We start from the raw sequence: 26,809 nt of genomic DNA, 5'->3' as shown, positions 1-26,809 counted from the left end.
AGAGGTTAAGAGGTGCTGGCCATTGTCCACTTTCGATACGAGAAGTTTATGACCATTGGATTAACCCCGAGACTCCCATCACTGCGTCAGTCTTCACTTCCGCTCTTGGGATTGCAGCGAGCATCCTGCGGTAATGGATATCGAAGGGAGTGCTTTGGGAGTTTGGTCCCTTTTGCTTTTGTTCATTCGGCGGGGGTCAATGCAGCCTGATCACCAGTCGGACGACCTTTCGTCCTACGATCTGGCAAAGCGTTGCGTGCGTCAGGGGTGATTATTAGAGTGATTAATGACACGCGACGCGTGTAAGGGATAGCGGTCACTCTGTGTCCATTGTGACGGGAATGGAAGTTATTACACAGGTGTCCAGTAACTGGATGAATGTGATTGGTTGTTATGAGCAGGTTTGTTTTTAGTACCTTCGGTGAACTTCTCATTTTATACTGTAAAATAATCTCGAATACAGTTCCTCAGCTTGCCTCAAAAGGTTTCGAAATAAAGAAGCAATTAAAACAAGAGGGATGGGGGAATAGTAAGCACGAATCCTCTGTTGCTCAAGACATTCTCAGTTTAGATATTGTGATTTCGGTTGATAATGGACTTACTAAAACTTTCTAGAGGAGATTTAATTTTATGTTAGCCTGATGATACTAGTTAATCTAAGAGAACATTCATCGAAGTTTATAAACATTCCATTTTTGGTTTTATATCTGTCTACTGATGAAGATTTAAATCGATTAGAAAAGGTAATCTAGCCAGGCGACTTAAATCCTATTGTAATAGCCGACAAAATATAATCCGTCTATTGAAGAAATGTATCTTTCAAAAGTACGGTAATGCATCACTGAAGAAACGCATTGTGAGTTATGAAGGTCATACAGAACATGTAATGTCACATTCCAGAACTCGTTTTTTTTAAAATGAAATTTAGATTTGTATTTGTTTATTTTATAAATTACGTCTTTATCCACATTGTTGAAACAAACATGAAAATTCTAATCTAGCTTAAGGGCTGATTGATTTAAAGTAAACAATTATAAGCAGGTAGTGCTCATATTTATTTAAAATAGAAACGTAAATAATTTTTATAGAAGATTTTGTAAATGTCATAAAGGAATTTTCATTCATTGTATTTTGGGAAAAACATTTGTCAAATTATTTGAAGGATGCTAGTTATGCTTAGACTCTTTCAAGAACTGATTGAGCAGGACTCATAAGGAGATGAAAGTTCTTTTCTCTTGCACAAAATCAAATGTTTGATCATCTTAGTTGCATCAACAGTTATCGAAACAACTAAAACACTTTCATAGACGTACTTGATATTTATAGCTTATCATTTTATTCTTAAACCAACTGTTTAAGAATCCCTTTTCATTCCCTAATTTGCTCATTCTAAATTTAGAATGTGCGTTACACATTTTGCATGCATTTTGAGCACTTTTAACTGTGAAATGCAGTGATCATTATAATAATAATAAAATTCCTATGACACTGAAACACAACGATATTCAACTGTCCTAGTAAGAGTTCAAAATTATACTGAAAATAGACATTCGGTCATTTCTTGAAAGCAACTAGAAAAAATCCTTATGTATGACTGTTATAGTTAAAACAGTTAGCCTTAAGGTTAATATTAAAGATTAATTTTTTTTAACTTTCAGATAATTTAATCAATCAATTCAAATTAGAAGTTAATCTTAGATCCGATTAGAAAAGTTAATGTCAAAATTCTTAGAATTAATTTTGAGAATGATATGCTGCTTTCACAGGCAAATATCACAAATACATGTTAAGTTATATAATTCTCACCGTATATTGGCTAAGAAATATTGAATACAGTCCTATTACAAATGGATAAATTATTTTTACTCTTTCCCTTTTGGTTAATTGATGGCCAAAGTATATTACGGGACTGTAATGTTTTAATTTTTATAACATTAATATGTTTAATTTTTAATAGGTTTACGTATTTTTTTCTTCAATTTTGCTACATTCAATAATTATCCATCGATCCATTATCATCCGTCCGAGATAGGTCGAGTCCTCTAATTATGATTTTAGGCAATTAATGCAGCTGGTTTGCCACTCTCTGCTTCATCCTCTAAGAACGAATATTTTATGTCGGTAGATATGTGTGTTCATGGAACCCTCTTGTCTCATTTTAAGAGACGAAAAAGTCGATTTTCCTGGAGGAAAACCTTCTACCTTCGTCTGAGACGGGATAAATCATCTTTTTTTTTTCTAAACAAAAATAACTCCGTTAAAGGTTTTTCACGTCATCAAAAAGGGATTCAAACCTAGGTCTCTCCACCCAAAGGGCATTGTCAAAAAACAACTGAGCTACAGAGATTCAAAAATTAAATACTTCACAATAGTGTACACGAAATTAAATGAGACGCAGACAATTTTATATTGTGAGTCCACATGTACACGAGATGAGCACTTTAGGTGCATTTCAAATATGAACAAAAACAATACAGAAAGTAATCGCTATTATTTTCTTAGAGTGCATTAAATTCATTTACCAAAGTCCATTTTAATAGAATCTCTTCATGTAAATATTCAAATCGAGATTTGAATGAATATCAATCAGAAAAAAAATTAAAGCAACAAATATCGAAATTAAGGGGGGGGGAGGATGGTAAGAGAGAATATACACTTGCGTTTAATGCTGTAAGGACAACCTCTGCTTGGCAAACACCTATTGGCCAGCAACTATGCATAATTATGAGTATATTAAATTGAATCGTAAAGAGCTAAATGATATACTCACTTATATATTGACTAAAATCGATCGTAGGTCTTATTCATATGAGTATTGTGTGTTCATACAAAAAAAAAGTTGATTTTTTTTCCGGAAGCCTGAATGCATCTAGCGTGGAGAAGAAAGAGAAGCTCATCCCTATCCTATCTGGTGTACATCAGTGTCGCCATCTGTTATGTAATATGGTTGGCAGCCTTTAATGACTGTTTGCCGGCGACTAGGACTGGCCAGACCTACCGAACAATGACAGTCATCTTCTGTTGGGGGAGCAAGTATGCTCTGTGGCACGAGCTTCTCGCATACCTTCGAAATATAATTACCGATTGGTGGTGATTTATGGCGCAGGCCTGGCTAGTGTCGGGATGATTAAGCCGAGAAGTATTGTGGACAAACAGCGGTGATGGCGACGGAGGAGCTGGACGTAATTGAATGTTGGCTCCGCGAAGTGATGGCGGATCGTCGACCACATACCATGAGGGGGTCACAGGACGGGTAATCCTTGCCTCTCGAATCTGGGGATTTGATAGCGTTTCAGGAACGTACATAGGGACTGAGGTTTTCTACTGCCTTCCTTGCTTTGGAGTTGGGTTCCGGGGTTTTATTCAGAAAACGGTTTTGTGGCAATTGGTATAATCCCCGAATACAGGTGATTACACGATGAATTACTCAGTTTGCTGTTAGTGAGGGAAGTTACTGACAATAGATTGCAGGAGAGGAAAGAATAACCAACGATATTCTAGAATATCTTGATAAATAAATATAGGAAAAAATAAAAGAATAAAAAAATCACAATATAATGATTGACTGGGTGGTATTATGGAAGTGATAAGTAGAAGAAAGGGTGAATCTAGTGCATTTTAATAAAAATAAAGTGTGATTGATGTGTTTGATATTTCAGTTTTATTGCGTTTAACGAATTCCACGGAAATATTGTGTAGCTTCGCTAGTGTAGATTGTTTCGATGAAGCTCAAAACAGAGTTATAAAAAGACATCCAGAAAGTAGAAATACTTTTCTTTACATAAAACTAAAACTATTTTGTACTTACTTGCACCCAGATATTTCAAACCTCGGTTGTTCTCTTTTCGCAAATTTTTGTCGGAACAGAAGATATGTCTGCCATCAAATAAACCACGTTGTTTAGATAAAAGTAACTGTGGATATTAGCTGATAGTCATAATTAATAATATCATTTTATGAAGGGGTCGGGATAAGGTCAAGACGAATATCACGGAAAAAGTGGAGAGAACAGATAGCAAAAATTTAGAAAAATGAAACTTGAGTTGGAACAGCGTTCATGAAGAAAGAAAATGTGCAGAAAAATAGAAAAAAATTGGAGAGTCGAACCCGTTGTTGCTGTTGATAAATACCATTTGGTACATCCATTAAACGTATGCATAGTGGAGATTTAAGGCAGTCTGCTTGATAATATGCCAATTTTCATGTTTTAATTAGTGTAAAATAATGGAACGTAACATATTAGAAATAGTAAATAATGAATACATATTCCATTTGTCCGAAAAAGATACTTAAATTGGCACTGACTTGCTACAAACTTTTCTTTGTCCTGTTGTTTGATTTGTAGAAAAAAAAACCGGTCTGTTTACCAGAACGATCGACTGATTCTGTACTAGTCAAAGAATGATATGAGATATCGAGTGTTTTATGTTTGCCAGTTCCGTGGTTTCAGTTTTCTGTCGAAAGATAAAAAAAATTCTAGAAGAGAAAACGTCTCGCTCTCCATCTGAAACTAGTTAACTTAGCATCGGTTGAAAAGAGTAAGAAGAAGACGTGGTTCCTTGTATCCATGATGGGATTTCAGTCGAAATTTTTCCGATCGAGTGGCGACGATTCTTCTATTTCCCGCTTGAAGTGGACGTCGTCTAATATTCAATTATGATTTAAAGATTTCGTTACATATCTACGAAACCAATGACAGTTTTTTAGTATGGAGCCGCCATAAAAGCTGAAATATTGACTTTTTTTTTCTCCCCCTTCACTTAAACCCATATATGTTTCAACATTGATATCCTGATTATTAGAAAAGAAATGAGTTATTGTGTATTAAGAATATGAGAAATTGTTAATATCTTATAATGATCTTTAAGTCACATTATAAGGATTCCCTCACAACATTCCTTGTATAAAATCGTGTGTCAAAAAAAAAAAAAAAAAAAAAATTAGAATACTCCTGATGAGAAACAAGATATGTGACAAATGGCGCACTGTCTTTCTGATAAGGGCAGTTCCATTAACTTCCTTTTTTGTAGCCGGAATAATTATTTTGTTTTATATTAATACGTGTTAATTAGTTACCAAACGAATGCTCGGTTTCTCATTGCGATTCTTACAAGTGATCTGGCAACAAATTGTGGCGATCGACACCTTTGTGATCACGTGGTAAAGAAGTACGAAGTCGCTGGTTTCCAGATTTTCCAAATACATTCAATCACAAAAAACACATTTGTCTGCTCTAGTGCTGATGGCAGCAAAGAAAAAAAAAACTAGATTACAGTTACTTATGACTCTCCATATTATAGTTTCCTGATTACACGTTTTTTTTTGTTTGTTTTTTTAATCTATGCACAGTCCTGAGCAATTCTTTATGAAATGTTCGATCATCCTCATAAAAATGTAACTGCCTGTTGAATATTTTAGCTGAATAGTGTAAGGAGGTTCTACTTACTTCTTTACAATTTTCTGAGTAAAACTAAAATTGCGATATTTTGGAATGACTGCTGTATGACTCTATTAGCATATAACTAAGTTTTTGCCAATAAGAGGCTAAGTTCAAACGAATGCCATTCTATATTCAGCACATTAATTACTCTCTCTCTACACACACACACACACACACAAAAAAAAAAAAAAAACTACGCATTATTTTCTCAATGATTTTAAATGAAATATCTGGCACCATGTTAACAGGCGACAATGTATTCTATCTAACTTTAATCAATGTAAGAAATTATTAAATAAAGTACTGCATGCGAAGTATGATGTATTTAACTTCCTCTTTTTTCCTTCATAACAATGCGATGCCCATGCTACAGTAGGCAAAACAGCCCCAAAATCATTTTGTCAGTTATTCCAGTCGCTAGTTTCGGAGTTAAAGTAATATTTAAATTAAAATTAAACTTGCCAATAAATTATATATTTTTTTAATTAATATATGTTAATTTAATTATATTAATTAGTATGTAATGAAATTCTGCGAATGATATTAGGCTTTGTCCATCTCTTATGTACATACATCCGCTTTAAGCATACATTGTTTATTTTGATTTTCGCCAGAGTTACTGGATACAGCCTTCAGCATTCGGAGGACCTGATATTTTATGCATGTATCGATTGCTGAATAGTTTATAGGTTATCAATAAATAAACAAATTAATATACTCGTATAATAACTGTTTGCAAAACTTCTCAAAGTCAAATGACAGAAACCCTTCCCATATAACGACAACAACTTCTGAAGAAAGTTTTTTTGTTTTTTTTAGTTTTACTTTGAAAGAAGAATTGTAACACAGAATGTTGCCATCCTTTCGTCCCTAATTTCTTGATATTATATTTACTCAAAAGTTATATGATGACTCAAAAAATAGTTGAACCCTGGGATGAAATAATCCAGCTAAGAGAGCTATTTTAAGACAACTTTTCAACCTTGATATTCAAAATTAAAGCAAAATATACCGTAAAGTTTGACTAACATATTTATCCTGATTGTAAACTGACTGCTCTTCATGTGATAACAGTCGATATCAAACCAGCGAGTGCTTGTTATACTTTAGAATGTCCCACAGACAACATTTTCCTGATAAAATGATATGCGACATGAGAGACAAAACAAGCCAAGCCAGTCATAAGTGAAGTATCTGACAGCTTCAAGTTAACGGACATATATGGTGTAGGGCTTGGCAGAGATATAAAAACAAAACTGTCTATAGAGGAAAATTTTGAAAATGAGGGAAAACTACAGTTCTTTTTCATTTTCGAACACAGAAATGGTTCTTTTTATCTAGTAAACTCAGAGTTTTGGGCATTGAGTCCTACATACCGTTTTTATCTAGTAAACTCTGAGTTTACTAGATAAAAAGACCCATTCCTGCATTTTTATTAGTTTGTAGGCGCGTGAAACCTAGCTACAACCCGTTTTTGTTGTCACTATGCTTGAGCGCAACCAATCAGAGAACGAACTACGAAGTTGGTAAACTATACAGAATTTTTTTTAGTACGTCCTCACAGATATTATTTTAATTTGCCACATAATAGTTAAACATTTACTTCAGCTTTAAACAAGACTGGTTTATTTCATACAGGAATGAAACTTCTATATAAGTATTTTTGAAAAGGGACAATTTTAATATACACCTGCATATTAAATGTAGATGCTACATTTCGGGGCGATATATGTAACCCTTGAACGAAACTGTGTATCATAAGGGATGGTACAACGATTCCACTTTTCTGACTTTGTATTGTTTTTACTTTTCAGGGCGTCCCGCTGAGGATTCGAGATCACCAGCAGATTGCAGCACTTCCGGGAAAACTTTATCGCCACCTCCATTACCCAATGCTGCCCCCGCAGATTTTCGACCTGCGGGTCTGTCATTATGGCCTACCGACTTCCGTGCAAGACCTCTGTCGCTGTCAGACTACCACACATCTGGGCTGTTTCGTACGCAAGCTAGCCCGTCCACCACCCTGTCCACTGGGCGGGATCTTTCATCCATTTCATCCATCTCTTCAGAGAGTGAAAAAATGTTCCGGCCTTTCCAAACCAGTCTGGGTACGTGCTTCGGCATCTCCCTGTACGGACTTGGGCCATCGTCACTGGGAAAGCCGATTTCGGCGACGTCCAGCAGCGACGGGATGGTGAAGCCGATGTCCATGGGAGACGTCTACTCGTGCATCAAGTGTGACAAAATGTTCAGCACGCCGCACGGACTTGAAGTACACGCACGGCGTTCTCATAGCGGCAAAAGGCCTTTCGCCTGTGAACTTTGCAACAAAACGTTCGGCCACGAGGTTAGTCTGAGTCAGCACAGGGCTATCCACACGGCCGAGAGGAGCTTCGAATGCAAGCAGTGCGGCAAGACATTCAAGAGGTCGTCCACTTTGTCCACTCACCTCCTCATTCACTCCGACACTCGACCTTATCCGTGTCAGTATTGCGGCAAGAGGTTTCACCAAAAGTCTGACATGAAGAAGCACACCTACATCCACACAGGTAAGTGCAGAGTCACTTATGAAATGCTAACAAGAAACCTGCATGGGGTGGGACAGGAGTGGGCTGCATCATGCTTTTTCTTTTTCTTGTCTTATAATGATCAGAGAACACCTTTGTGTAGAAATATTACCTGCGGTATCTTTTGATTATTGGGATCACAATATCATGTTAACGTATTACGAGAGGCTAAATTTCTGTTGAATTTCTGATATATTTTGAAGAAAAATAATGAACACGACGGAACTTAAAATTTATTATTATTATCTGAATGTACAGTCAAGACCCAGTTGGTTTTAATATTTGTGAAGCATGACGCTAAATGGTATCTTAATTCTAAGTATAAGGATTGTTTTCAGATTTTAATAAATCCAATGTATCCCCTTGTTCCCCAGGGTGTCTCTATTCTTGTAGATTTCAAATTGACACTTTCAATGGGTTTTTCGTCACTTTCTAAGGGATAAAAATGCATTCATTTTTTGTGTGAATAATTTTTTTTATCTTGATACCTAGAATGATTCGAATGCTATATTTCCTATCAGAAAAATATCATTTCTTAACTCTGAAATCTGTAAATTTATAATTAACGATTTTTGATGATAATAATAATAATAATCAGTACCGTCGACAGGGTGTAGCATAGAGGCAGCCTGCCTCACGACGCGACTTAAGAGCGCTCGTTCAGCCATATTGTGGTAGGCGCCTCGCTACGCAACCAATTCCTGTTAGCGTAGCAAGTGCGAAAAGAAGTTTTTCCAAGCTTAAACTGATTAAAAAATTATTTGAGAACAGCAATGACCCAAGAAAGATTGGTTGGTCTGGTAACTATATCGACAGAGGCGGACATAGCTTGTCATTGAAATTTAGAAGAACTTATAAACAGTTTTATTGTGCGATATCCCTGTAGAGCAAACATTTCATTAATATTATTATGTAATCGCTTTGAATTGATGTTTCTCTTGTAATAAAAATAAAATAGCAATTGAAGATTTTCTTATATTTTTATCTTATAGTCATCAGGGCGATATTTAATTGTTTGTCTCAGGATGCGATCTAATATGACGACGGCCCTAATAATAATAATAATAATAATAATAATAATAATAATAATAATAATAATAATAATAATAATAATAATAATAATAATAATAATAATAAAACACGATATAAGAACATTTTAAATTGCTAAAAATTTCCGCTTACGTTAAGGAACTTTTAAGATTTTAGCTTTCGCTTTTGACTTGAGTCAGGTGCATACGGGATTATAAATATTAAAATACGTATAATGTAAAGGAAAATTGATACTTTATAGGAGACGAAACATGTCTCGATAGATTAACCAGTTTCATATGTCATTGATGATTAAAAAAAAGTTTTCTGTTATTACACACGACATGAAATATTTCAATTAATTATTTTCTTTTCTTTCTGAAATTCAAAACGAGATGATTTCAGTAATAACAATTAATAACACCTTCAAAGAAAACTGTATGAACGAAAGTAAATGAAACTGCTAAAGCAAACTGACAGTTCTAAGAACAGTTGGTGCAGGTATCGAACGCGATAAAAAAAAGGAGAGAGAAAAAATCCACGGGAAGTGTTAAGCCGTGTGCGATAGGTAAAATAGACTCTAAAAAATGTTCAGAGATGAAGGGATTTTTTTTAAAAAATAGTCTTCATCACCTTTTTTTGTTGTTCAGATAAAAGGTGAAATGGAAAGTAAAAAAAAAAAAAAGAAAGAAAGAAGAAAAGAGAAAGGCATGATTAGTTATTAGAATGTGGATGTTCCTTCGAAGTCTTCATCTGTTTGGAAAGAGAAAAGGGGGGATTGAGAAATGGGGGATTGTTTTTCTAATCGCAGCACCTCGTGAACAGATTGTTATTCCAAGGAAACTAATTCAATTATCCTTTTTCGCCGGGCCACGATCTATCAGACTGTTCACAAAGCCTCCAATCCCCCCAGGTCAGATTATGCTACGTGAGCTGGCACAAATCAAACGCTAGCCCGAAACATCTCCACGCGCGACTTTAATTCACCGGCTTTCACAAATTGCAGCGGTAATTGTATTAGAAGCTAATACTTTCCCCTTCGGCTACAGCGTTCGTTGCCGGCGAATATAAACTACCTGATTACAACCGACGGACAGAGGTGCTGTCGGAATCACGACCCCAGTAAAGCCCTTCCTAATTGGGTGGCCAAATATTACGGAGGTTGGTGAAGAGGATACGGTGGCTGGGATCATTGCTTACTTTGCCGATATGAAAGCAATCGAAACATGGACACCAACCGCAGTCGATGCTGTAATCCGGGTGTTTGTGTTTTCTCTTTCGCTCCTTCTCTCTCCTTCGCAGATGTAAGAAAAACAATATCATATCTGTCGGATAACTGTAGCTTCCCCCCCCCCCCTTTCTTCCCTCCCTAGGATGGCGAACTAAAAACTCGGGTCTCTGAGTGCTGAGACAGCGAAACGTTGCACTTTTAGACAGCGAGTGGAAGTTGCGGTGTGAAGAATTAACTGCGACCCACACTTTTGAAAAGGTGCGGTTTACGGAAAGTAAATTATCGAAATAAGGAAGGCTTCATAATTTTTTCTGGACGATATTTAAGGTGTATCCCTGTAGTAATAACTACAATAATAAATTAAGAAATACATGATCTCCTTCATTTCCAAAAGCAGTTAGCCCATCTCCAAATTTTGAAAGATAATGTTGATCAGTTAGTTCTTATGATATCATTTTCTCCTTATTCGTGTCAAGCGTCAACATCAGTGATTTAGCTTTTTTTTTTTTAAATCTAATTAATTATATGAGGGAGTAGTTAATCTTATCTAGGTTCTCTTTTAAATAGATTCCCTTCCGTCTTAACGGGAAAGACAAAAAATCCAGTTTTCTGTTAAGAAAACTATGCCACCTCCGTATGAAACACTGGTTATCTTTCGCTAGAAACGCCATTGCAAAGTTTTTCTAGAGTTCTATACTGGATTCGAACCCAAAGTATTTTCTTTTCAAAGTAGAATATATAGTTACTAATGAATGACTTACGAATGAGGGCGATTATTAGATTTCTGTGATGAAAGCATCAATGATTAGTTACGCCGTATTTTGGGCCAATGCACGAGCATTAATAGTCAGAAACCTAATGACAAATAAAATTCTTTATTTCTGTTATTTCGCAGTCACTATACCATATTTTGCCAACAGTGTCAATTTATTACAAATAAAACTAACTCTAGGGTATATTGTTGTTCTTTTATCCTAGTAAGTACCCAGTACATACTAAGGAAGTGGAGGAGGAGGAGGTTGGGAAAAATTATTGTTACTTAGGATCGATGTTATCCATTTCTTGGTTAAAATAATACATTCATATTGTTGAGATATGGCGACATCCGATTCCAAAAATAACTTTTGTGTCTTGAATTTACTGATGTTCCAATAAAAGCAGAAATTAAAGACATTTAAAGAATTATGTGATCAAGGATAAAATAATCCATTTAACGCCTAGTTTTTATTATTCATAATTTTGTGAAATGGATTTCAGACGAAAGCTGATCATTTACGACATTTTTATTTTAATCTTTGATAGAATATCTGGAAAACAATATTATCGATTATTTTATGTAATCGATAGAAACTACCTTATAAATTTCACAATAACTTTTACCTATTTAACAAGATTGCTAGATATGCTGATATTAATGATGAGGTAATGAATACCGTATATCTAGCAATCTAGAAAACTATTTCCTATAGATCTAAGAACTGATGCAAGACAACAACAACATTAATGCAGTGTTATCTTGCTTCACTAATGTTTTTTTTCTTCATTCATATTGAAGCACCGTTGTTGTTGTGATGCATCACGGTTGTCTGATAAAGAAATCCAGTTAATTATGAATATATATGTCTTAAGCAAAATGCGCATATTAATCCATATGTATGTCTGTCATTTCACATTGTTTATAAACAACAAAAAAATAATACAATACAATGTATGCTACCCAGTGTTAGTACAGAATTAATCTAGTTACAATTGGTTAATTATTTCACTCGGTATCGATGATGCCCTTTGGCTAGCTATACTCTTATAGGGTATAGCTTCTTCACTTGGAGTTGTGTTAGCCGGTTTTACACGGAAATGGCAGGGTGCCCCCTCCTCGCAGAAAAATTCACCCAATTAACAGATACAGTACACTTTAGACTTAATTGTATCGGCCGTGATTCCATACAGCTCAACATAGAGTAGAGAAATCCGCGTGACTTGATTAATGCGATCTCATACTGTCATTGGGGTTTATATAATATTTTCCACAGTGTATAAAGACGAAATACTACTTTCCGAACTATCTGATTTTGGTGAAGATCATCATTGAGAAAACATGAAAGCACTAAAATTCCTTTATTAAAACAAAGCATAAGATCTGAACAACTAGAATGGCAGTTCAGTTTCATTCTTTAGATGTTTGAAAACATTACGTAGGCAAAAATTAAAATGTTTTATGAAAAGCCTTCATAGATACTTTTAACTACAAATTTTACTTGTACGAAAAATCTAGTTGACTAATCAATAAACATTAATGCAATAAGACATGAAATATGGCAACAGTGTAGATGCAGATAGAACTTTCAGGAATGAATATCGACTGAAAAAGACTTATGACTGCGTGTTTTCTATCGGAGGATTATTAAGGTCTTCGAAGTTTTCATTTCAAGCTAAGCAATTGCAGGTTCCTTCAAGCCCGTTTATAGACACAAATGGCATACCTTTTTCTTTGATGTGTGTCATAATGTTCCTTATAATGACCTCTATAAAACTTAAGGATCCTAGAATGTTAGGGATCGATAAGTATGCAGTAGAGAAAATTTTTCCTGACACATTAACCTAACGGCCATCTAATAGCAAAAAGAAATTCCTTGGACCATCCTTCAAAAGTCTTACAGTACTATTATTAGCAATGACTCGATTAAGGCATACCATTCCCTTGAAGAGTTCATATCCAAATTACGGATCTTAAAGAAAATGATGAGCAGACCCATAATATTACTCCAGATACTCCACATATGAGGTTCATTTTAAGCTTTCTTAAGAGCTAATATAAGAAATTTTACGGTACTGTAATGTATAGCAATTCCAACTTCTGTCGCTGGTTGGTTAAGAGTTTGAACCATTAAATAAAAGTATTGATTTTTTTTTCTATGAACAACAACGGATCAAAGTTTTTGAAGAAATACTGCCGGAAGAAGCGTATTCCTCAGAAAATAGCAGCAGAGATCATAGTAAAGAAAAGGATTGGTTAAACTGGTTGTTGCTTTAGTTTCAACTCAACAATGATAAAAGTACCTGAAGAAGAAGAATGAAATTTGGTCATTTGTAGCGTAAGAAACACAATGAGCAACTAAAAGTCATTAATATGTTTTTGATTGCCTGTTATCAAACGGAGTAGTTTATCAAGGAGATTTTTCAGCAGCACATCTCTTTTTATGTGAATCCACATATGAAACGTTGTAAATCTATCGATCATTTAGTTATGTTGGTTTGATAAGGGTTGAATCTTCAGAATCCATATTCTAGAAACTTAAGAGAACCTTTATGAGACACTTCAGGCCTCCAGTAGTGAGGCAAGGTGGAGGTATGAAATTGATTTACTAGCTAAAGACATTATCAAATATCCATGTCCTCAGTACGATTCGAACCTATGGTCTGTTGGTTAAAGGATGGACGAGTTTTCTACTCAAGATGTTTCATATCGAGAAAAGCTAGAGATTATTATTATTCTAATAAGGTAAATCTCGTCTGGTTTGAGGATTTGGTTGGTATTAAAAATAAGATTGAATGAAGAATTTTTTTTGGGAAAAAATGGATTACCTTCACAATAAAATGAAATTTAATATGAAAACCTTTTATCACAAACTGCATTCAGATCAGTATTTCATGATCGGACTCTAGATATTGTTAAGTAGTTTTGTTTGTTTGTAAAAACAAAAGATTTGCAATATTTCGAAATGAGAAGGAGAAGTAAAATGTGTTATTATATGTATTGATATAAAGAGGATTTCGGTCAATGAAAGGAACATCGGTATGAAGATATAGCGGAGTTGACAAACGATCACAGACAGCTATAAGTAGAGAAAACATTCAGATAAAACTAAGACGCAGAAGCGACCAGAGGAAAATCTGGAGACTCAGTTCCAGAATTCAACAAAGCGGATACAATAATAGATCATATCCAAACGACCTGAAGCTACATTGAATCATATGTCTTTAAAATATGAGAATAACTAGAACCTTTTCTTTTAGTCATTTGTTCGGCTTATTTTACTGAATAATGTTGGATAATTTCAGCCAAAAGACTCCTTTTTTAACTGACATTACCAAAAATTAGTTGATGGGTTCAAATAATGCAGGTGATGACTGCTGATGAATTTCATCAATTTGATAATAGAATTGACGATCTCATCATTTTATTTTACACGTTTGCGTTTGAAGTAAAAGCTGAATATCGTAAAAACTCAAATGGATTATATTATTCTGGAAAGAACTAAGAGCAGTGGATCGATAATTATGTGATATAGACTTGTTTCCTTTTTATGGAAGGATACGCGACACACCTGAATATAATTTACATTTCAACTATAGGTAAATTGTAGTTATAAGAAAGACTTTTTTAAAAAAAAAAGGCAAAAAGGAATTTAAAAAGAGAGATACAATTATAATAGACACTCGCAGATACAAGTCTTAATATTCAGGAACTTGGATATCAATCACATGGATCTCTTGTTATAAAGAATTAATTGAAGAGAAGTATTGAATATGAAGTATGTGGCTTAGCAGGAGACGATATGCTTTGATTAATGATCAAAACATATCGTCTTTTGTGAAACAACGAACTGAAAAAATTACTTCCGCACACGCCGAGAGTAGACTGTTCAGAAGTTGTAACCAATGTCGGACTGGATTTATTCTGAGAGTATAATAGATATATTTAAATAGTTATTATGGAGGTTATCTAATTTCTGTTATCGTGTCAAATCACATGAGAATGAGAACAATCCTTAAGATGCACATTAGGGAGAGGAAATTTGTATCAAGTCGCGTCTTAAGATCTCATCCCGGTACAGATGCTTATGGAAAGGATTAGCACCGCCTTTATAATGAAAAGGTTATTGGTGAAAAAGGAATTGAGAAATGGATAGGATTTTTAAGAATCGGGGAAAAAACTAATATTCCGATGTATTCGAGAAAAAAAGATGGTGGCTGAGAGCAAATGCTTTGATGTATTTTTTTAACTATTCGATAGAAACCAGAAAGGAGCCAGTATAGGAAGTGGAGAGCCTTCATTAATATGAAAGTAAAATTTTTAAGTGGATTGCTATATTAGGTGAGGGATAGAAGGAAGTGAAACGGACAGAATATGATATGGAAAAGTAACAAAGCACAGAGTCAGCGCGCATGTAAAAATAGTTCCACTCTCAAAGCGGAAAGATTCTTTGGATGGTTATGATAAAAGAACAGGAGAAATTTTACAAAAGTGAGATGTCGATGGTTTGGTTGGTTGGAACTATGGCCGAAGCAACCAAGGGTAACACGGCAGTGTGCATTACGTTTCTCAGTTGCATGTGTTCTGGCTAGATGGCCTGTTTTTCTGGATGAAAACTAAACTTTCAGAGAGGAAAAATCCTTCCACTTCTGCGTGAGTCAGGATAATTCATTTAGAGTTGAAAAATAAGTAAATTAAATTAAAATTAATTAATTAATTAATTAACTAAATAACCTTACGCGTTTTGCGTTAAATCTATAAAGCGACAAATTCCTTATTTAAAGTTAATCACGAACAAAGGCTTTATTTGTTTATTTGAGAACCTAAATTTGATAGATCCTATACACCATGCTTCAATTTTTTGATTATAATGACAGAGTGCAGAGAGTGCCAACTATCACTTCACACCGATACATTTACTGCGAAGTCATCGTCATTCGGATAGTTATTTTCGAGTGAGATTATTTTGAAGGCTTTTTATTTACCATTAATTTCCTATGATTAAAATCACAATTATGTTATTCTTCTGCTGCTTGTCCAGATAACGTTTACATGAGCTTAGTTCTTAATTTGAATATGGTAAGGTTAATCAGGCAACTCGTTCCACAGGAGGTCTCTGACATTTCTCTCAATTACACAGGTTATTATCAGATTTTTTTAATGGTAAAAATCGGAGATTTTTTTTTAAAGAAAAGAATTTCAAGGAAGTTAAAAAAAACGGAGTATGGTCCTGAAGACAAAGATGAATTAGAAACTGAAAAGTAGCTCCCTCCTCATCTCTTCCGAAGTTGCATTATAATCTGAGTTATTACAGACTTAAAAAATGTCTTTGGAGTTTCGAGAAATATGAAACTAGAAGAATTATGAACAAAATCTTTAAGAATGTGTTGAACGATATTATCCTGAATAAATATGAAATCTCTCAGACAACGCCTTCAGTATAAATTAGTCCCTTATATATACTGCATGCAACCTTAGTGGTAGAGGTGATACGTTCTCTTTGCTAGTGATTAGCTGTTGGTTCTAATCTCACCTTATAACTTTTTTGTAGATTTATTGTTCATTATTTCCATGAGAAGGCATCAAAATCACTACCTTGCTTTGACGTTATCGTGCTAAAAAATCGAATTTCAATTCCAAAGGTACTTTATTGATGGATTCTTTTCCATCCGAATCAAAAATGCTGTAAAGAAAGTAAAGCAAGTAAGGAGCCATTGCTTACAATTACGAGTATTTAATTGTTTTCGAACAGGCGCCCAGTATGTTACTTGAGAAATTATATCCATTCTCATCTTCGTTTATTGTTAGTTTCAACAGCTTGATCATAAACTGAACTGCTGTAGATAGTTAGAATGGCAACATAGTCTGATATGTATCTAAATGAATTCATTCTCTGCCTGTTTGTCGAAGAGAAACAAGCTCTACTGCACTTCTGTGAGAACTACCTTTTTAGTTGAAATCCCTTATAAAAGAGTGCCCAAACGGATTCACAACTAAACAACACGATTGTTACCGACTGCATTGCTGCTACTCCACGATTACTAAATTAAAGTTCCATTGAACGCACATACTGGTAAATTACCGTTACGTCATATTAAAAAAATAAAATTAACAAATCAGGTTGGTGAAAGTTTTCAACAATGAATGTGACTGATCGGTTTACATCTTTTTCAAAAACATTATTCATTTCAGAATAAAATATGCCATTTAGGACGCTCTACTTTAGCACTAAATGCACTAAGATTCTGTTGATGTTTCGCATTTTTTCCTTCTATTTTTGTGCTGAATAAAAACATTACAAGGGCCAAACTACATCAATATGTGATACGTGTATGTAGGTATCAATATTAATGAGACATGGGAATAAAGGCACGGACTACACACTGGTAAAAATTTAATATTGCGCTAAATATAATTTTAGATCAAGTACTGGTAGTTAACCCTCACAACCAACAGATAACAGAAGTAAGTTGCTTATTTTGATAGCGAAGTGAATGCTTTAACATGATCGCTCCTTTTTCCTAACTTCAGAGAAGACACTGAATGGCAAATTTATCGAAATAACATATTCAGTTTTGTTGATTTGTAACTGTTTACATTGGTAACAAAGGGACAAATAATGCTCGATTATAAATTATATACGTCAGAATACAAATGATCATGCACACTAATATCAAATGATGCTGAAAGGAGAGAATGAGTAAGTAGAGAAAAAATCTTCTCGGCTAGACATTAGGCCAAAACTTTTGTAATGAAGTATAAAAAGAAATCTCATTTTAAATGCACCCAAGAGGACACATTTAAGATAAGGATTTCGTGCATTACCTAAGAACAACGTTCGCATTTTCAGGGAAAAAAAATGGAGACTCATTCCTTCTGACAATCTTTACAGACATTCGTTGTACGCGTTCTTGAATGGATTAAAGTCTGGAATTATACATTTACCGAATGGGTGCAACATTAAAAAAAAAAGGGGTACATTAAATGTGTATGGACACGCATTATCTTGGAGTAAGACGAGGCCATTCTTTCTTTTTCCCCATCCGCTGAAGTGCACATAGCCATGGGTTATAAAAGCAGATTAAGATGTCTTATCTTTTATAGCCTTAGAAAAACGTGAACATGGATCAATAACATATTCTACATTAGGGATTAGCGGCAGTTTCAAAGAAAAGTTTTGGAAAAATATTACACGTAGTTTTTTACATCTTCGAAATTATATGGTAAACATAAGGCCACGAGCATTAGCGATATGGTACGATAATGTTATTTATAATAATTGTAGCATTATCATGTTTGGTCTTGGAAAACACTCGGATCAGATAGGCAACTACATTGTTTTACAGAATGTTGAAGATAAAAGTGCCAAGGAGTCTCTAAAATTAAAATTATGAAGTGACAGTCAATATTAAAAATAATCTTTTGAAAATTAAGGCAGTCAATATAGATTAACGTTTTTAATCTAATTCATATTCATATAGTTGTACATTTCTAGTAAGTGCACAGGTGGACTGATCTCTATCAACACTAGGTGGCGGTACTCCAGAAAAGAGATTGCTTGCTGGTGTTATTGTGTTGTAGCTTAGTCAATGTGTCTATAAGGTGCAATGTTCAAAAGTAAAGTGGCCTTGTCTGAGTAGCTGGTTCGTCCTAAACTTCTGGTGAAGGTTGTTTTGTGTTCCCATACAGATTGCTCTACTAATACATGTGTACTTGATAGCAAAGAAACCGTTTCCATTCCCTCTCTCCCCTGATAGTCTTTCTCCTTATTCGGTTCTGAACTATTCTCTTTAACAATGAGTCATAGCAGCGAGTGGAAAACAGAAAGCCTCGTTCTCGAGGGAATCGCTAGATGGTAGTGAACGCAGGTAAATCAGATTTTGACTGGTGCGTATAAAGTGACTGGAAATTGGATCAAGCGCCCAAGATGCACGCCGAGTCCTGGAGGCGCGCGCAGGTTGGAACCATTAAAAATTCACATTCGGGGGATTGCAAAGGTTGTTTAATGCGGGCACAGAGGAAGCCCGAGCGATTAGGAGACGGCCGAGATTCTGCGCTGGATGCCAGTTTCGATGTCAGGCACCATATGAAATCCACCCAAAATCACTCTGCATTATTGGGCTAGAGCGGTGAGCTGCCTCCTTCTGAAGCATAGCAATGATTTGAGCAAAGCGCATTGTTCTCCACAAATTCAATTTGCCCGGTCATTTATCTTGTCCCGGAGCGCCTTGTGAGGCTGACTCCGACGATAAAACACCCCATTCTCAGAACTATGATGCACTAAAAGGCTCATACTTCTTCGCCGATTCGGTCGCTTTAGCTTGAAGACCGTCATTCTTTGCCTCGTGCCACCCTGAAAAATGGTCCGAAGCGTTATTGGCGAGGAGGGGTCGTCGCCGTCGTCGGCTGCGGCGGCAACTCTTGCACCGGAGAAGTGAACGCTGCTAAATGAGTGCGCGCGCTAGAACGCAACTGCTAAAGTGAGGGAAATAAATAACCATCCCCTTCATCTTCTGCGTTTTTGAACAGTGACTGGAACCGAAGCTGTGGCTGTGTACGCCTATCTAATGGTGGTCATTTGTTGCGGTCACCGCTAGGTGGCAGTGAAACCGAGATACCACTTTGAAACTAAAAGCCCTGTTGACTTAGTTCATTGAGCAGGGGTACTGTAAAACAGATAGGTGTATTAATTTCGTTTTATTATTATGAATGCTTGAGTCTCTTTGCTGTAATTAACAAGCACAGATTGAAAGCCACTAATAATAAGTGATCACCAATGGCAAATGAAAACACATATCGCGAATCAGAACTCATAATTACGTCTAGTGCTTGCCTATGACTCAAAATGCATGTACTCATAAAACCTATTCTTGACCCTGCACAAAGAATAGTGCTTAAGAATGATTAACAAAAACACTTACGGAAACAATCCTGAATTACTCTGTTAATGGGAAAAAATAAATAAGAGTATCCCTCATTTATGTTTTTTTCTGCGATATCGATTCTTGATTCCAGACTGTCGCGATCAAGGAGTTGTGGTCTGAATATTCTGAGGAGCTACCTGGTCTAGACTTGCCGCTTGATCCAGGAACACATTGATGTTAAATTTCTCTGCTTCTTTGAAGTTTAAACACTACAAGTAACAATAATAAGAAAGACATATCTGAATTAATTTTTTGTACTTTTGGTGTATTTCGATAGTCGGTTTATGAAAAATAAACCGACAAAAAAGAAATGAAATTGTATAAACACTTTACAATATATAGGATAATCTCTATAGAAAGATTCAGTTGCCTAAGGCAATCGAAGTCTAATCTTTTTCAGGAATTTTGAGAGCAATCAATTTCTAGAATGTAAAACTTTGTAATGTACATAATCAGTATTAACTACATTGAAGGCGAATGTTTCATTTTAAGTCAATAAATTACGTCTGGTCCAAAACGGTTTTGAACAATTTGTGGAAGGCAAACTCCTACTTTGGCGTGAGACTAACTAACTCACCTTCATTCAAAAGATCTTATAAATTTTCTTTCTCCGCAATGACTGAAACTGGATTCAGGTTTTCCAAATCAACATCTTTCTTCAGTGAAAAATTCCATAAAGGATATTTGTAGAGAAGAAAGGAGCTAAGCGGGTAGGATTGTTCCAGTCTGCTTATTTCTGGATAGTGTGAGAAACAAATCTTTAAAATCACAGTATTTATGAGTTTAAAGGTAAAAATAGTTGCAATATACGTTCGTATAATTGCGAACGGTGCTCGTTATAAGCTTTAGAATAATTGGTTTAACGTAAAATGGTTTTAACCTATCTCTCCTGGGATTTTGGTTACGGTACATACTTCTCCCATTAAAAAAAAATACACGGTCCTATTGGAAATGACTTCTATTTGGATTTATTGATCAAGTATTTTTTATAACAACTATGTTATACCAACTAGTTTCACCAACTGAGGCTGTTGGCATCTTCGGGGTACATAACTGATAAAAGGCACAATTTTTGTATTCATAATTTTTAAAGAATCATTTATTCGGTGAGAGTCCAAAATCATAAATTATTATTACTAAAATTAAATTATGTTAAAATTATTAAAATTGTAAATCGGAAATAATCAACTTTATATGAACACCAGGTCACTCACCAGTGTATGTGATGATAATCAGTTTTATTAAAAAAAAATTGAATTTCTTGTTATCATTTCCAATGATTCTCACCACCAAGACTAATGTGTCGCATTGTGTTCAGCTCCAGGTTTCGTGGTCAATTCCAGATATTCAAATAATATCATGGTGTTCAATTCCAGATGTTCGATTTTTGTTCAGGTCCAGGTGTTCGACCGGTGCTCAATTCCAGGTTCAGTTTCTTTTTAAATTCAATTATTCTTACAACTGGCAATAATTCAAGACGTTATCCAAAATACACCATTGAATGAGTACAGATTGATGCGAGAATCTTGAATACTTCTGGTGTTTTACAACAACACAAAAGGGTTTCCTAAAGAAACATGAAAGAAACGAAACGCTTCGTCTACTGTAGTAAAACGAAAGCATATTTTGTGCAGGACGCGATGCAAGAAAAGAATAAGAATGGGTAGAGAATACTTTATTATTCACAACATTCAATTCTTCGTATACTCGCCCCTTCTAGAAATGTGTGTTAGGTAAAAGCACGTATTTTGGTCAAAAAGAAACGATTTTATTTTTCCATTCAGGAATATAAAAGAGGATCTCTTTGCTTTTGTAAATGCTAGAAGGGTAGTTCTGCTGGTGACAATCTGCTACTCTGAAATTACCAAATTATTGCACAAGGCCGAGGGGGGGGGAGGAAGAATGAGGGGAATCACATCATACGGAACACTGCAATGAGGAATGCAGGCTCTCTAGGGTTATACACTGAAACGCTTGAGGCGTTGAGGCAGGATTTAGTTGTTATGTAAACAGATGTTGTTGAGCATGAAGGTGCAGTTTCTGAAGGTGTATACAGTAGCTCTAGGGGAAAGTGCCGAAATAGCAGATTTGCGAGAGGAAAAGCGACGTGAAATTGATGACTAGACAGACAGGAGAAATCTAATAAAAGAGCGGTGACAGGAAGGAATAGAGAAGATGATCAGTGACCGACAGAAAAGGAAAAAAAAAGAAATAAATATATCGAAACCAAGAAAGATATTATAAAAAAAAGTAATGCTAAAAACGAGAGAAAATATCGACTGTTCATGATTCAAATAATTTATCATGACGTATGATACTGTGATGAGCATTAAAGGTGATAAAAGTATAGCGAAAATTAGAAACATGCAAAGAAATTACGATAAGACATGAGCTAGTTTTGTCGGTCAAAGATACAGAATTATAACTGAAATTATTGGTTATTGTGGCCTACGGCTTCTTATTTTCAATGCCTTCTTGGTTAATACTTTTCTGTGCATTCTTAATAATTATATCATAACTAATAAGTATTGTTCAGCAGCGTAATCATTGTGATTTGCCGTATCTTGTAATACACTCGTAGACTTATTCCAGCAATCATTCGAGATTAATTTTGATATTCTTCGAATTTATTCCAAAACAGAGTGGCTTTGGGATAAGTAAGTACTTACTTCTGAAATACTGGCAGAAAGGAGGAATAGAAGTGCCTCTTCAGTTATTTTTCATTATGTCGTAAATACGGATGTAGGCCTTATGATCTGTTTCGTCCTCAGTTTTAATTTTATAGGCTCTTTTGAGATCTACCCTTCTTTTCCCACATCGAGTGTTGGATATATATATATATTTTTTTTTTTTAAGTTAATATTTTTTAAAAAATATCTTGTTATTAAAACCATCAGAGCCGTTTATCTCTTTTTGATAATAATAATAATAATAATAATAATAATAATAATAATAATAATAAAACGTTTAATTTTTAGTTTCGTATCACTTTTTTGAATACTTTCAAGTTCGTTTTTATAGTGATTTGTAATATTTTATGCATTCATTAGTGTTAAGGATTATCGCGCTGTTATATTGACTTGAGTATAAAAATATTTCAGTGAAACATATTGTTGCATTCTATATGTTTTTGTCGAAGGCTGTTTCAAAATTTTCTATTTCGTAAACTTGAATCAACATTCATCCTTCAATGTTTGTTTTTCTTGTATTCTCCTCCTTTAAAAATAGTTTATAAATATTTCCCCCTTCATCAATATATATTTAATGTACTCACCGGGTTCAGTACTGTTATTTTCCCCAAGTGACTCATTATTATTATTATTATATTAATTTTACGATTCTGTAATCTTAGTTTAGCTGCTAAGTTATTATTTTTTATCTAAACTGTAAGCAATGCTGAATTGCTGTACACTTTTTTTTTCTCTGAATAACAAAATTTCCAGAATAACAGGTTGCAACAATATTTTAAATATTGTGGTGATTATTTAATATTTCATGATTTCTTCAATTCAGAGGAAATATCATTCGCAATCGTTTTTGAGGAATCTTGGGCAATGAGATCGTAATATACTGCGGTTCAAGTTCTGTCATTTGGCTTCAAAAAGTAACTCCCAAGGACGGGATCAACTCCCAAGCTGATTTTACTTGAACTTTATAACTTGCATTCAACACACTAATATTCGTATTCAGATAGTAGCAAAAAGAGAAGAATTTTTCTTCTTTTTCTAAGTATTTATACAAGGCAGCACATCCATGAGCACACTCACACGCTTGTTTCTATTTGCCCTTTTTAATTTTTTAAAGGACAGTATTTCACCGTCAAAGAACTGAAACAGTAACTTTTATCCACAGTGATATATCATTGTGCTCTGAATCCACAACACTTCTTTACTTCAGCTAGCGTGGTCAATAACAGCTGTTGCATTCTCAAAACCGTGCAACTCTCAGAACAATATTGTTCCGATTTTAGATTTATCTTCCAATCGAGAAGTTGATTTTAGATATTTTTTTTTTTTTTGCATGGTCTCTGTCTAATCTCATAAGCGTTCACTTGGGAATTTCTATTTCTTACAAATTTAATCAACATCAGAATATATTCTCTACTTCAAAAAATACGAGTTTTTAATTTATTTCTTGCCAGGGATTATCTTTTGTTTCGAAGCTCAAATAATACAGATTAATTTTGAACATTGTTGATCATTATCTTATGAAACAAATTAGATTGTTCATCAAATCATAGGTATAGGCTATATATTTTTATTTTTATTTTTATTTTTAAATAGAAATAATATGTTATATTCTCTTCTGGTAGGATGGCTGAAGTTAGTTTTTGCCATTAAACAAAATCAATCTCCTTCTGTAACTTGATGTAAAAAAATTGCAAATTTGAGAATGCTGATCATTTTTATGAGCATTTTAAATGCACTCGGAAGTCTATAAATAATCATTTCAAATTCTTAAAAACACTAAAAATTAACCTAAGAATACAATAATGTTGGGAAAAATTTATCAATCTGTCCTCATTCGCTTCCTCAGTCTTCTCGGTAGAACAAAACCTTTCCTTTAATTAGAAATTCTGCAATTCACTCGCCTAATGATATGAATTACCATTTTCGAAAAACGATTGTCGTCTTTCATAAGAATCAATCCAATCTGGATTAATTCAAAATAATTCAAGTAACTTATGACTTAAGTACTTCGTTTTGCAACAACATGTGAAAAGCAGCTATTTGTCATTTTTTAAAAAAAAAATATTTACTTATTTATTACTTATTGCGCGTGTGTATTTCAACATTTGGATATTTTCACATTTTTTTTTAATGAATTGTTCATATTTTCTATCTTTCAGGTGAGAAACCACACAAATGCGCTGTCTGTGGAAAAGCCTTCAGCCAATCCTCAAATCTGATCACTCACAGTAGAAAACATACGGGATTTAAGCCTTTTGCCTGTGACATCTGTGGTCGGGCATTTCAGCGTAAAGTCGATCTTCGAAGACACAAGGAAACCCAACATTCCGATATCCGTCAAATACAGTAACTGTGTGTCGTTCCAGTAAACTTATCAGTAAAGAGAAGAGATAGTTCTAGAACAAAAGATTCAACAGCACACACACACACACACACACACACACACACACACACACACACACACACACACACACACACACACACACACACACACACACACACACACACATGTTAAAATTTCAGTTTGCGTTGTCCATGCACCCATCGACACGAATTAAGGTATTTTAAGCGTATTGTTAATAATTTTTCTATCCAGATGTTAAAGAAGTCATTTGTTGGATTCGAAAAATAGTCTGTTGATGGTCATTACTACACTGATATATATATATATATATATACTCCGTTTATTTTCTTGACATGTACCCGTATGTAAATATTAAACATCCACAGTATTATTACCTACCTGTCATTATGTAGTTCTATCAGTTTTAATACTCAAAGAAGGTAGAAACCACCATTCTCTAGAGAAGACGAGGCATTCGATATCAAAAAAGAGAGACACATTCCCAGATATTTTTCTATTATGTCCTATCATTATCTTCGAAAATAATTTCTTTTATATTTTACCTTGTAATTTCATTTTGATGGTTATCTTTTAGTTTCTTATTCATGTGTATTTTTAACGATTTTTTCTCAAATATTTCATTGTATTCCTTATGTCCATTATTTATTTATTTTTTAATTTTCATTATTCGTGATTTTACTGACTAAATTATTACTGAAAAAATTTTCGTTCTCTCTCTCTCTCTCTCTCTCACTCATTCATCTTATAGACCATCGTAAATAAACAATACGTGTGCAGTCTTTATTTAGTCAATAGTGATAATAACATTATTACATTAAAAACATCATTTCATGACATCGCTCTGCATTAAACTATCATTGCTATTATAGTTATTAACATCAAAATAACACATTTAATAACACACACACACACACACACACACACACACACACACACACACACACACACACACACACACACACACACACACACACACACACACACACACACACACACACACACACACACACACACACACACAAATGGATACCCACTTTATCAGCTGCTTAATATTTTTAGCTGCATTTCCCTTCAGGTATTTTGTCATTTATCTGGAGTTGTTGTCATCAGCGAATATTAACTTTTCCAAGAAGAAGAAGAAGAAATGGGAAAAAAATCAAGTGTCACTTTAAACTATGTTATAAGTGAAGTTAAACTGTTTGTGTACACTTTGAAACGAACATAAATATGGAAAATTTCTTCTCTCATGCGAGGAACTTCTTCTATCACACTTTACCTAATTTGTCAATGTTGCAACTCTCGGTCATAGTTCCTTATTACGTATCTGTCGAGAGAAAGATACGCTTGTAAAGCAGTATTTGTTAAGTAGTGTCATGCGTCAGATTGGATTTTTGTCAAATTCACCCTCACGTGCAATCGCTTGCGCTCTCTCCAGCTAACGTGAATGGAAAGATGTGCAAGATAAATCTGGAACGGTTTTTCCTTTGTTCTAAATATGTTCGGCTTTCAGTGACACGCGCTGAACGTGTGCATATATTGTTTACGTTGAATTTTTTGTGTATAATGAAAGGAAAATAAAAGATACTCATGTTTTAGTTTCTTGATTTAGTCTTGTATTTATTTATATCTACCGTGAAACATCATAAAAATGTTGATATTAAGAACTAAAAAATAATAATAAAATAAAATGAAATGAATTTCAAAACATAAGAAATGTCACGACAAAGAAGTCATTTTCCCGGATATTAAAGACAATCTTTAATTTTCTGAGCATTGTTAAGTTTATACTTATTGGGGAGCTATTTTTTG

At 34.5% G+C, this 26,809-nt stretch overlaps 1 protein-coding gene across 2 annotated transcripts in view; it reads left to right on the top strand.

Moving 5' to 3' along the window:
- Positions 1-26,595, top strand: part of LOC150098018 (uncharacterized) — a 64,531-nt gene extending 37,936 nt beyond the window's left edge. For both annotated transcript variants that reach the window (XM_090406256.1, XM_090406257.1), the window contains exons 3-4: positions 7,255-7,989; positions 24,795-26,595. In XM_090406256.1, the coding sequence (XP_090262382.1) occupies positions 7,255-7,989; positions 24,795-24,985 (926 nt within the window). In that variant the 3' untranslated portion in view covers positions 24,986-26,595. The remainder of the gene's footprint in view (positions 1-7,254; positions 7,990-24,794) is intronic.
- Positions 26,596-26,809: the final 214 nt, after the last annotated feature.

This window comes from Typopeltis vanoorti, chromosome 16, assembly GCF_054136105.1.
Source record: "Typopeltis vanoorti isolate ZY-2024b chromosome 16, IOZ_Tvanoo_1.0, whole genome shotgun sequence".
NCBI classification, from domain to species: domain Eukaryota; kingdom Metazoa; phylum Arthropoda; class Arachnida; order Uropygi; family Thelyphonidae; genus Typopeltis; species Typopeltis vanoorti.
Note: the sequence above shows the minus strand (reverse complement) of the source record. Positions and strands in the feature narration are given on the sequence as shown.